The 11733-nt window shown below is 39.1% G+C and overlaps 1 protein-coding gene across 1 annotated transcript; it reads left to right on the forward strand.

Annotated features, from left to right (window-relative positions):
• Positions 1-7291: 7291 nt before the first annotated feature.
• LOC143617910 (peptide chain release factor PrfB2, chloroplastic-like) lies at positions 7292-11514 on the forward strand. The gene is made up of 7 exons (XM_077090312.1): positions 7292-7686; positions 8372-8584; positions 8737-8838; positions 9042-9179; positions 9796-10100; positions 10345-10498; positions 11112-11514. Exons 1-7 carry the CDS (start codon positions 7315-7317, stop codon positions 11244-11246), a joined length of 1419 nt encoding a protein of 472 aa, XP_076946427.1. The 5' UTR covers positions 7292-7314; the 3' UTR covers positions 11247-11514.
• The last annotated feature ends 219 nt before the right edge of the window (positions 11515-11733 follow it).

Raw genomic sequence — 11733 nt, forward strand, 5'->3', positions numbered from 1 at the left:
AAAGTAAAAAAAATGTTTGTATGCTGCAAACAAGTAGAACCGGAAAAGAAATTACCGTAATACTCTTAAAAAATGTTTGGTTTCGGTTTCGGGACGGTTTAGATGTTTTCTGGTTTCGTTTTGACTAAATTTGTACGTTTTTTTTTATCTTGATTCGGTCTCAGTTTATTCATGTTTAGTTTCGTTTTGTTTCAGTTCAGTTTTAGTATATTTGATTTTGGGTTTTGGGTCAGTTTAGGTTTTTCTGTTTTTGGTTTCGCTTTGATTTCAGATTTTTAAGTTTTTTTTTATTTCGGTTCAAATTTTTAACCACCTGGTCAAATTTAAAGTCCAGTAGCTTTTATTTAAAATCGCCTCAAGTCTCTTGTAGTGAATTCCCGGACCGCCGGAAGCCCTACATCATTCAACACAAACACAAAGAACAAACAATAAATTAGCTACATAATCAACTACATATTCTAAAACATGAAATACATTTTTATTTCCTAAACAAAAGATGAGAATGGTGTGAACATTTAGGACGATAAGTCCAGTTTTGAGAAACATTATATAAAACCAAAAGTCGATTGATCACTTAACTTTAAAGAAGATGAGCCACATACCTAACTTATACAATTAATGCATTTACGGTTGGAATGTTTAATTACATCTAATTTGAATCAGATGATGGGTTCACATCTTGGTGACCACAGTTGCACTATTAAAAAAACCATTTTCGTCATAAGTATCAAGGGAAGGCGAAAACTAAGCTAATAATAATGCACAAAAGTTGAAACTTACCTCTCTAAAGATTCCATTGAAAACGTAATATCGGGTCGGGTCGGGGGGGGGGGGGGTAAATGGTATTGAGGAGAGTGATCACTCAACCACTGCTTACTGTTCACTGTTAAAGTGTTGATCCAAAAATTTAATACAATTTAGAATCCATTTCCATACATTACGCAATAAATTATTAACAAGACTATTATATATCTCCTCTTTCAAGCCGGGGGCAACGAATATTTTCCTAAACAACACGATTACATCTATGCATTTTCTTCAAAAGAAGGATAATCATAATAAATTAAGTGATTAGATGTATTGTTTTTTTAGTTAAAAATATTTATAGTTTAACTAAACTTAGTATATAATAGATGGTGGAGTAAACAAGCCCGGCCGCTCAGAAGCTACTTGAGATTGAGTCGTTCAAACTCGAACCGAGCCGAGCTTAGAAAACCCCGAGCCTAAGATTAAGCTTGTTTAATTAACAAGCTCTAACTTGAGCCTAAGCTCAACTTTTCGATCTCAAGCTAGCTCACGAACCTAAACAAGCCTATTGTTTATATAATTTTATTTAAAATATTGAATCTGATTTTTAATGTTATTTAGTAATATATATTAAGACATATAGTTATAATGCATATAAATTAACTAATAATATACAAATGAGTCGAGCCCAAGACAAGCTCAAGCTTTAGTTATAAAACTTGAAACAACCAAACTCGAGCATAAATGAGCTCAGGCTCAACTCGTTTGCATCCCTATTTGTCGACCCTTTTCAGATTTTCAACAAAAACAAAATCTTAATTAAATGCATAACACGTCTATGATTATCCTAATGAAGCATGTACCTTAACGTTTCTTTGGTCTTCAGCTTGCTCACCCTTTATAACTTGCTCTGTCAGCATCTGTTCTCTCTTCTAAAAACTAAATGATGAATTTGAATCTTGAAATAATGAAATGTATAACATGAAACCTAATCAAAATTAAAAAAATAGATACACATATGCGTTTCTAGGATGATAAGATAATAAAATAAAAGTAAAAAAAAGAATACAAATCAAATTCAATAATAGTTAATATATATCAACAGATATAAACCAGATCACATAATAGGTGTAAATCAATATTATGATGGTTATTAATTCAACCAAACAAAATTGGCACACTAACAAAACATAATAATTCACGCTTACAGATCTATATGACCAATTTAAATTTTGAAATTATGAAATTGTCTAACATGAAACATAATCAAAATGCAGATGCAATGTTCATTTCTAGGATTAAAAGTTAATAACAAAAAAAAAACAACTAAAGTGTGAAATCGATTACTAATTACAATCCATTATGTTAATACACGTGAAGAGATATAACTCTAATAACATACAGATGTGAAGAAACGTGGATCGGCTCACTGGTAGACGATCAACTTTCCTCGGGTATGATTATGCTATTTCACCGATGGTTCTCTGGAATCTGGATTCTTCCACCTACAAAATGAACAGCACCGTAAACTTACCCCTCAGAAAGGGACAGAGGGGTCCTCTTTGGGGTAACCCTCCGGTGTGAGAATAAGAGATTGTAGGAGAAGATAATAATCTGAGAGTGAGTAAGGAATTTGAATGTATTTTCTAGCTTGTATTGCTTAATATTGCTTAATATTGCGTAATATGGCGTACCTCTCCTTGTGGAGTTGATGTGGTATTTATAGTGCTAGGGTTTCCAATGATTGGGCTCAGACCCAATTAGGGCCTTTTTGGCATCCTCCTATTGCTTTGCACCACGTGTCCTTAGGACACCTGGTGCTTTTTCATTGATTATTCTCTGACCCAGGTATTTTACCTGACCCATGTGCAATCACGTGGTAGCACATGGGTTTTGCTGAGTTGTCCACCTTTCATTGGTAGCTGTCAACATCAGCATATTCTTATTCCTTAAAGGATACCTTCTGGAAGGTTGTCTGACTTGCACAATCAAGGTTGTCCTTATCCTGATATGGATAAGGACGAGGTTGATTATGTGCATGTGTGATATGCGCTTATCCTGAGGATGCGCGAGGTCTTCTCTTTATTCTCACGCGCAGATGTTTCATGCGCAGATGTGATATGCACAAGCATATGTAATATACGCCACGCGCGGATGCGCCACGCGCAGATGTGATATGCGTGAGCATGTATGATGCGTGAGCATGTGATATGCGCCACGCGCGGATGCGCCACGCGCAGATGTGATATGCGTGAGCATATATGGTGCGTGAGCATATGTGATGCGTGAGCATATGTGATGCGTGAGCATATGTGATGCGTGAGCATGTGATATGCGCATAGGTTTTTGGCTTTGTGCCTTCATAATATCTTGATTTCAAGCCTCTTGTCTATGTCTTATGGGTTGACCCGCCTCGCTCGGTGTTGAGGCGGGTACATACCTCTTCAAGCCCCCCCAGTCTAATGTGTGTCTTGTCTCGCGCGAGCGAGGTAAGATAGATATTAGACTTAATAGTTTGCTCTTTTAATAGGGTTTGTCTTTTTCTTCTTATTGCTCATCGTTGCGCGAAATTCTATCCTTTTGGTTGAAACGAATCGTCCCTGTACGTGGTTGGTTGTTGCTGACATGCGTCAGAGATGGAGACGTGTCAGACTTTTCGTGTGCTCGAGGTGCTACAGTTGCCTTTCATGTCCCCTCACACAGTGTCAGGAACACGTGTCGCGCTCGCGTTGGCTTACACCTGCGAGTGGTGGCGCGTGAACTCTGGCAGTACCTGTTTCGTTCCCTTTCGTGTCCCCTCACACAGTGTCAGGGACACGTGTCGCGCTCGCGTTGGCTTACACCTACGAGTGGGGGCGCGTGAAGTCTGATCAGTACCAATTTCTCTCTCTCCTGGGCCTATAAAAGTAAGCCCTTTGAGTTTTTATCCTTCATCTTCCTTGTTATTTCAGAGCTTTTTCCTTCCATTTTGTTCCGATTGCCTGTCTATTGCTTCCAGACTTCCGTTCTTGAAGTATCCTCTGTCCGATTTTACAGTTGTATGTCTGATAGCCCAGACACCACAATCTCCCCCAGCCAACGCCGTGTGAAGTCGTTAGTAATGTCTACTTTGAAGAAGACCGGCAAGGGGAAAAGGGCTGCCGAGGCCTCATCGGAGGAGGTGGGGAAGGTCAAGGCAGTGAAGAAGTGGGATGAGATCCCCTGTAAACTGAGGCAGTCCGATTTTGACTGTCTTATCGCCTCTCAGGGTTTTCTCCCTGAGTATGGCTGCATGCTGCCGGCGGCTGGGCAAACGGCGGCGGATCCGCCCACCGGCTATATCTCCCTGTATTGCCATTTTTTCACCCACTGCAACCTTCGTCTCCCGATGACAAGGTTTGTGGGTGCGCTGCTTCGATTCTATGGGATTCACATATCCCAAGTCCATCCGTTTGGACTTGTGCGCATGACTCACTTTGAGTTCATGTGCAAATCTCAGCGCGAGGAGCCCACCCCTCGCCGCTTTCAGTTTTTTTATAAGCCAAAGATCCAAGATTCTTGGTTCTCATTTATTCCTCGCAGTCAGAAGGTCAAGTGCTGCACTGTTTCCTTCAAGAGCCTTCATGACTGGTCTGAGAGATTTTTCTATATTAAGGCTGGTGTGATCCCCATCCGCATGACCAAGCGCGCGATCTCTTCTGCGCCCGCGGATGTGGGTGTCTTCAAGAACCCAACTGGCGCCTGGGTTAAAAAGTTGACTGCTGAACCATCCCCCGCCAAGAATATTTGCGAGGAGGCGCTGGTGGGGGTTGGTATGAGCAGGAGGTGGGCCGACAGCGCGACTGAGCCTGTTATCCAAGTTGACGGCTTGTGTAAGTTACTAACTCATTGCATTACTTCTGCGCGAATATAATTCGTTTTGCTGATATCATTTTGTTTTATGCAGTTAGCAAGGAGTACGTCCACGCCGCCTATGATGAGCATATGGAGGGTGGCTCTGTCGCGCTGGGCGCTGGGGAAGTTGGCTTCCCCGATCGCTTCGATGACATGTTCATCCCTGTTGATCTGGGATTTTGTTTTGACATCGACGCGCCTGGTAAGCCCTTGTACTTATGCTTATGCCTTTAGAATACCAGATTTGGTTAACATTTCTGTTGCACGTATTGTAGATGCGCTCGAGAACTACGAGCTGGAGCTCGCGGAAGAAGAGGAGGAGGAGGAGGAAGCTGAGGTGCCACAGCTCAAGCGTAAAGCTAAAGGGCAAACTGGCGCAGGGGCCAGTAAAAAACAGAAGAAAAATGATGCCCCTGTTGCTCAGGATCCTCCTATTCAGGCGAAGGGACTTAAGAAAACCAAGGGGTTTACCTCCAAGGTTTCTTTGTCTTGTTTGCCTCAAGGTGTGGGCAGACCTCCTGTCCACACAAGGCATGGTGCCGCCACCTCCTCCCTTCGCGCTGCGGAAAAGGGAAGCGGCGCTGCGCCTGCTGTTTCCTCTTCAACAGGTATACTTTGTTTATACCTTTATGTTTTACGAGCGCGATTCGGATAGAATTATGTCCCACGGATGGCGCCAATGAAGAAACGTGGATCGGCTCACTGGTAGACGATCAACTTTCCTCGGGTATGATTATGCTATTTCACCGATGGTTCTCTGGAATCTGGATTCTTCCACCTACAAAATGAACAGCACCGTAAACTTACCCCTCAGAAAGGGACAGAGGGGTCCTCTTTGGGGTAACCCTCCGGTGTGAGAATAAGAGATTGTAGGAGAAGATAATAATCTGAGAGTGAGTAAGGAATTGGAATGTATTTTCTAGCTTGTATTGCTTAATATTGGTTAATATTGCGTAATATGGCGTACCTCTCCTTGTGGAGTTGATGTGGTATTTATAGTGCTAGGGTTTCCAATGATTGGGCTCAGACCCAATTAGGGCCTTTTTGGCCTCCTCCTATTGCTTTGCGCCACGTGTCCTTAGGACACCTGGTGCTTTTTCATTGATTATTCTCTGACCCAGGTATATTACCTGACCCATGTGCAATCACGTGGTAGCACATGGGTTTTGCTGAGTTGTCCACCTTTCATTGGTAGCTGTCAACATCAGCATATTCTTATTCCTTAAAGGATACCTTCTGGAAGGTTGTCTGACGTGCACAATCAAGGTTGTCCTTATCCTGATTTGGATAAGGACGAGGTTGATTATGTGCATGTGTGATATGCGCTTATCCTGAGGATGCGCGAGGTCTTCTCTTTATTCTCACGCGCAGATGTTTCATGCGCAGATGTGATATGCACAAGCATATGTAATATACGCCACGCGCGGATGCGCCACGCGCAGATGTGATATGCGTGAGCATGTATGATGCGTGAGCATGTGATATGCGCCACGCGCGGATGCGCCACGCGCAGATGTGATATGCGTGAGCATATATGGTGCGTGAGCATGTGATACGCGTGAGCATATGTGATGCGTGGGCATATGTGATGCGTGAGCATATGTGATGCATGAGCATGTGATATGCGCCATGCGCATAGGTTTTGGCTTTGTGCCTTCATAATATCTTGATTTCAAGCCTCTTGTCTATGTCTTGTGGGTTGACCCGCCTCGCTCGGTGTTGAGGCGGGTACATACCTCTTCAAGATGTAAATGAAAATTAGGGCTTAAAGTAAGAACATGTATACCTGGCGGTGACATTATCATGATTGTTACTGATAACAGTGGTGTAATAACCAGATGCCCAACGTTGCAAATAACAGCTCCTTTTGGAATAGATCTTAGCGAAAGCAAATCACAGACCATAAAATTCGCCCCCTTTTTTCTTTTCTTATTTTTTTTTTCCAAAAACACCATTTGGCTGGTGTACTTGCCCTCAGCGGCCCTTCTGGTGCTTGTACTGGAACGAAATCCGGAAAGTGACGCAAGCGAAAGAAGTACCGTATCCGGATACGTGGATAATTTAAGTCACAGGGGAGGAGAAGAAGAGACGTAACCCTAATTCCATAGATCTTCTTCGCCGAGCACTATCTTTCTGAGAAAGGAAGGCAAGATAATTCAAATCATGGACAAGAGACGTAACCTGATTCAATCTCTCTCTCTCGATTCAAGCGCACAGGTGGATATAGGAGATTGAAATTCAAAATTTGAACTAAAATATCTTCCGCCATGTAAGGGTTTTGTATGCATCAATGGATTGTAACTTATGCAAATACACATGTAAAACTCTTATTTTCAAAAGTTTTGGATATATATATATATATATATATATGTATATTTAGATACGGGTCTCTCTGGAAGCAACCTCTCTATTCTTTGGGATAGAGTTACATTTTGTCACATCTCATCCTTTCCAGATCCTGCTAATATGCTATTAGTGAAATTTTTTACTATGTGTTATTGATTGATTGATATCATCGATAATTATTATTTTACGTGTTAGACTATCTCATTAAGTTGATGATAATAATTGGTTATAATCGGTTAGTTATATTTTGTTAAAAATCTGACAGGACTGAACCGGATTGGAAACTCGTAACCCCATGGTTTTGCTTAACTTTTGGGGGTTTTGCAAGATTGAGAAACAAGAGGAATTATGTCATCAATCATCCTTCGAAGAGCATACAGAGCATCTTCCACTTTATTATCTCGTTACCAATCAGTCTCCACACTTGTACGATCCCCATCATCCGATAAACCACAAAATCATGTTTCCGCGTTTGGTTTTACATATTCATTGAAGAATGCATCTGGGTTTTCGAATACAAACCCGGGTTTCTCAATTGGGTGTAGCTTGATCAATACGGTGCCGTTTAGTACTCATGCGGCATCGACATCTGATGGACTTACTGTGGATGATATTGTTAATAATCAGTGGGTGATTCTGGATGAGAGTGAAGAAGATGATTGGAAGAGCCATGCCTCTGCAATTGCTCAATCCATTTCTCTTATTAAGAAACGGTTGCAGGTATATATATATTTACAAGACTTCAGTCTGTGTATTTATATGTTTTTTGTTACTATGTTAGAGCCTTAGAGGCTTCATTTCTGGTCTCATGTACTCAAAATTTAGATATATAAGCTTCATATATGGTTTAATATATATATATATATAACCTGTATGTAGAATCTAAAAAGCAATGTGAACAATATCGTGACGCACGTAACCTTCCCACATACAAGAGGCACGCCTCAAGCTTATTATACGTGTTCGTTACACGTGTACCCTGCGACTTATCAAGCCAGGTTGCACGTGGGCGCGGTTCGTTTATCTTAAAAACATGAGATATTGAACTTGGCTTGGCTCGTAAAAATTTTCGAGCCGGCTTGAGTCGAGCCAATAAGTGTATTTAGAATAGATAATTTGTATTTTTTATACACATTGGAATATATATTGAAAACAGAAAAAGTTGTTATTTTTAATACACGCATAATGGATAATTAATAAATCACAAAAAATATAGCTTATTTAACTTAAAGTTTGGGCTTTATCTTAAATGAGCCAACATGCGGTTTATTGATTTAGCAATGAGTCGATATGTTGCCTGGTGGGAATCGAATTCTCTGTCGTGTAATTTGATTTTTGTTTTATGATCAAATAGCCATTTTTAATTTATTGATATTATGTAATAGTGATATTATGCGTGTGACAGTGGACAAAGTTAAAGGTAAGATTGGAGATGCTATCATTTCAAATGGAAAAGCCAGACCTTTGGGACGATCCTGTTCATGCAGTGAAAATAAGCCGCGAGCACGGTTCACTAACGGGCAAAATGAAACAAGTTAACGGTCTTGAACAAGAATTAGTTGACCATATAGACATGATCAAGCTTGCTCAAGAAGAGAATGATCCAGAGTTGGAATCGGTTGGTTCTTAATTCATGTTTTATGAGCCAATTTTCTTTCCACTTCTTGAATTGTGGTTCATAGTTTTGTTCATTTACTTTTGTATAAGCAATTAATATGTTTACATAATAACAGAACCCAGTTTTCATAATTATGTTTTAACTTGTTACAGGAATCAATAAAAGCATTATTAAGGATGAGACAAAGTGTCAAAGAGACGGAACTTGAAGCTTTGCTAGCAGGGGAACATGATTCTTGCTCATGTTACATAGAGGTTTGTTGCTTACAGTGATGTTTGGGCCCACTTTGACTATTTTGTGTCCAACAAGATTCTCCAATTTTTTGGTTGTTGATGGTTATTTTGCATAATTGATTATTAGTTAATCGTTCTTGACTATTGGTAGTCAATACATAATTTGGTCAACATCGCCCTGTCGGTCAACGCTCAACATGATTAAACTACTTGTGCTGTGTTAGGTGCAAGCGGGGGCGGGCGGCACTGAGAGCATGGACTGGGCGGGCATGGTGATGCAAATGTATGAAATGTGGGCCGAACGCCATGGATATGGAGTCACAGTTGTGGATGAAATGCGTGGTGAGATTGCAGGAATTAAGGTTTTTAACTTGCATGATCTCGTTTGTTTTTTTCTTAAATTATACATCGTATACACATAAATGTATTAGAAATAGGGAAACTTCGCACAATAGTAACCAGAATTTGTAATTGTTTCACTAAAGTTGCTCAAGTAATTTTGTTCCTCTAAAGTGTTTTGCGATAAATGTTTACATTTTTTATATTAAATATAAGTTAGGCAAGTAAAAAAGTATATGAATGTTGGTTATTATTTAGTGATTTTTTTCCCAATTATCTTGAAGTATAAGAAAGTAGTGAAGAAAACGATTCACCAACTAAATTCATATTTGTTCAAGTCAAGATGGAAACAAAATACCCACTAAACAATAATCAAGATTCATAAATGTTTTATTTGGGTCACTTGATTTATAAAACATTTACACAATATTGGAACACCTAATGAAAGTGGTGGGACTTTAGAGGAACAAAAAAAGCTGAGTGAGTTTTCTGAAACACTTGAGAAACTTTGTTACTATTTTGCAAAGTTACCCCTAAAAATATTAAGAAAACTCATTCCTTTTATAGATGCCAACCAAACATGATAATGGAATGTGATGAAACATGTTTGTTAATGGCGTTGTTTGATTGTTGTATCAGAGGGCAACGCTAAGAGTAGATGGTGAATATGCATATGGATATGCAAAAGCGGAAGTTGGGGCCCACCGTTTGGTCCGTATCTCACCTTTTGATAGCGCCAAACGTCGACACACTTCGTTTGCTGCGGTTGCTGTGACACCCATTTTAGGAGATGGGTCTCTCCATGTTCAAATCAATGAATCAGATCTAAGGATTGAAAGATACCGGTCAGGTGGAGCCGGTGGTCAACATGCTAATGTGACTGATAGTGCTGTAAGGATAACTCACATACCTACTGGAATCACCGCTTCTTGCCAAAATGAGAGGTATTATTTCACAGTTTGTCTTCAGTTCGTGTTAAATGGGCCTTTTTTAGTACGGGTCGGATATCTCTCACACAATGTATAACACGATTAGGTGGTTGTAATTGTATGCACTAAAATAAGTCTTTGATAATTTGACCTGTTCCACTTATATGTAAAATTATTTATTTGAGAAGTAACACAACGGACACATTATTAAACAAATCAAAAATACTGTTTCTACATACCGTTTGTTATTTATTTTTAGGTCACAACACCAGAACAAGGCATCTGCAATGGCGGTACTACAATCGCGGTTGGATCAACGGGAAATGGCCCGCCAGGCTCAGATGAATGCACAATATACACAGTCTCTAACCGACAATAGTTGGGGCAATCAAATACGGTCATATGTACTTCATGTATGTTCATTAGAAAAGAGTCAACATTTGACTTTTTAGTAAATGTGGCACAATGGGTTGGGTAGCGTACCAAAACAGGCTCTGGTCAAAATGTGTCTTGTTAAATACAGCTTTTATCTGTTTTTTAGTATACTGATAATTATTATTTGAAGTAAAGTTATAAAATGTATATTATTTGAATCATATCATATTTTAATCTAGTGATTAGGAGTTTGGTGACTTTGAACCTATTTTAAAACTTGTAATAAAATACAACCCAGGTAGGCCGGGTAATTGCAAAACGGTGCGGTCAAATTTGGTCAAGCAAAGTGGATTAGGATTGACCTTCAAGCACCTTTTTATCCATCATTTTGGAATTGTAGTAATTTTTTAACATGATTTTATTATGATTGCAATGGCTGTGTTATCAGAGTAATAATCTAAAACATTAATTTTATGAAGCAATTTAGTAGGTTTTATTTTATGTGATTGAATAAACTTTATTGACCTCTTCCAGTTCAACCGTTAAATCTTTTAACATAACCTGTTGACCAATTTATAAGGTCAATAGGTCAAAAGTGCCACATCGAGTAAAATATTAATTATTTATGTTTTCTGTCATTAAACTTTGCAGCCTTATCGAATGGTGAAAGATTTACGGACCAATTATGAGGTTTCTGACCCAGATTCAGTACTTGAAGGCGAGATCGATGACTTCATTTTGAGCTTTCTAACCCACTCGATGGATAAGGAAAATAACGAGGCATAAGAAACAGGTTTTAACTTTAGTAAGTTCGTGGGTATAAAATTCTTTTTTGTTAGTTTTCAGGAGGTCAAGTGGTCTTTTGAGGGAGCAGTTTGACATTCAGTTGCTACTTATTTTTCAAACTTAGAAATTGGGTTGACCAAGTCAAATTATATCTTTTGGCCATTTAAGTATTTTGGTTTTGTTATGTAAACTTTTAGAATAATGTTATATCATTTCAAAATATATCTAACAGATATATGATAAGTGTGGATTGATCAAAGTCAAATATTTTTTTCAGGTGTTTATATATGTTTCAGGTATTTTGGATTGACCAAGTCAAATATCATTTCAAAGTATTTTGGATTGACCAAAGCCAAATATTTTTTTCAGGTGTTACTTTGGAGGGTTTTGTGAAGCTTTTATTTATTTTTAAGTAAGCATAGTTCTGTCTTTAATTTATTTACAAGTTGCTAGCCATTGTCAAACTTAGAGCTTGGGTTGACCAAAG

Source organism: Bidens hawaiensis, unplaced genomic scaffold (genome assembly GCF_021521415.1).
Source record: "Bidens hawaiensis isolate Kalapana, Puna unplaced genomic scaffold, B.hawaiensis_p1.1 tig00060416_1, whole genome shotgun sequence".
In the NCBI taxonomy this organism is placed as follows: Eukaryota; Viridiplantae; Streptophyta; class Magnoliopsida; order Asterales; family Asteraceae; genus Bidens; species Bidens hawaiensis.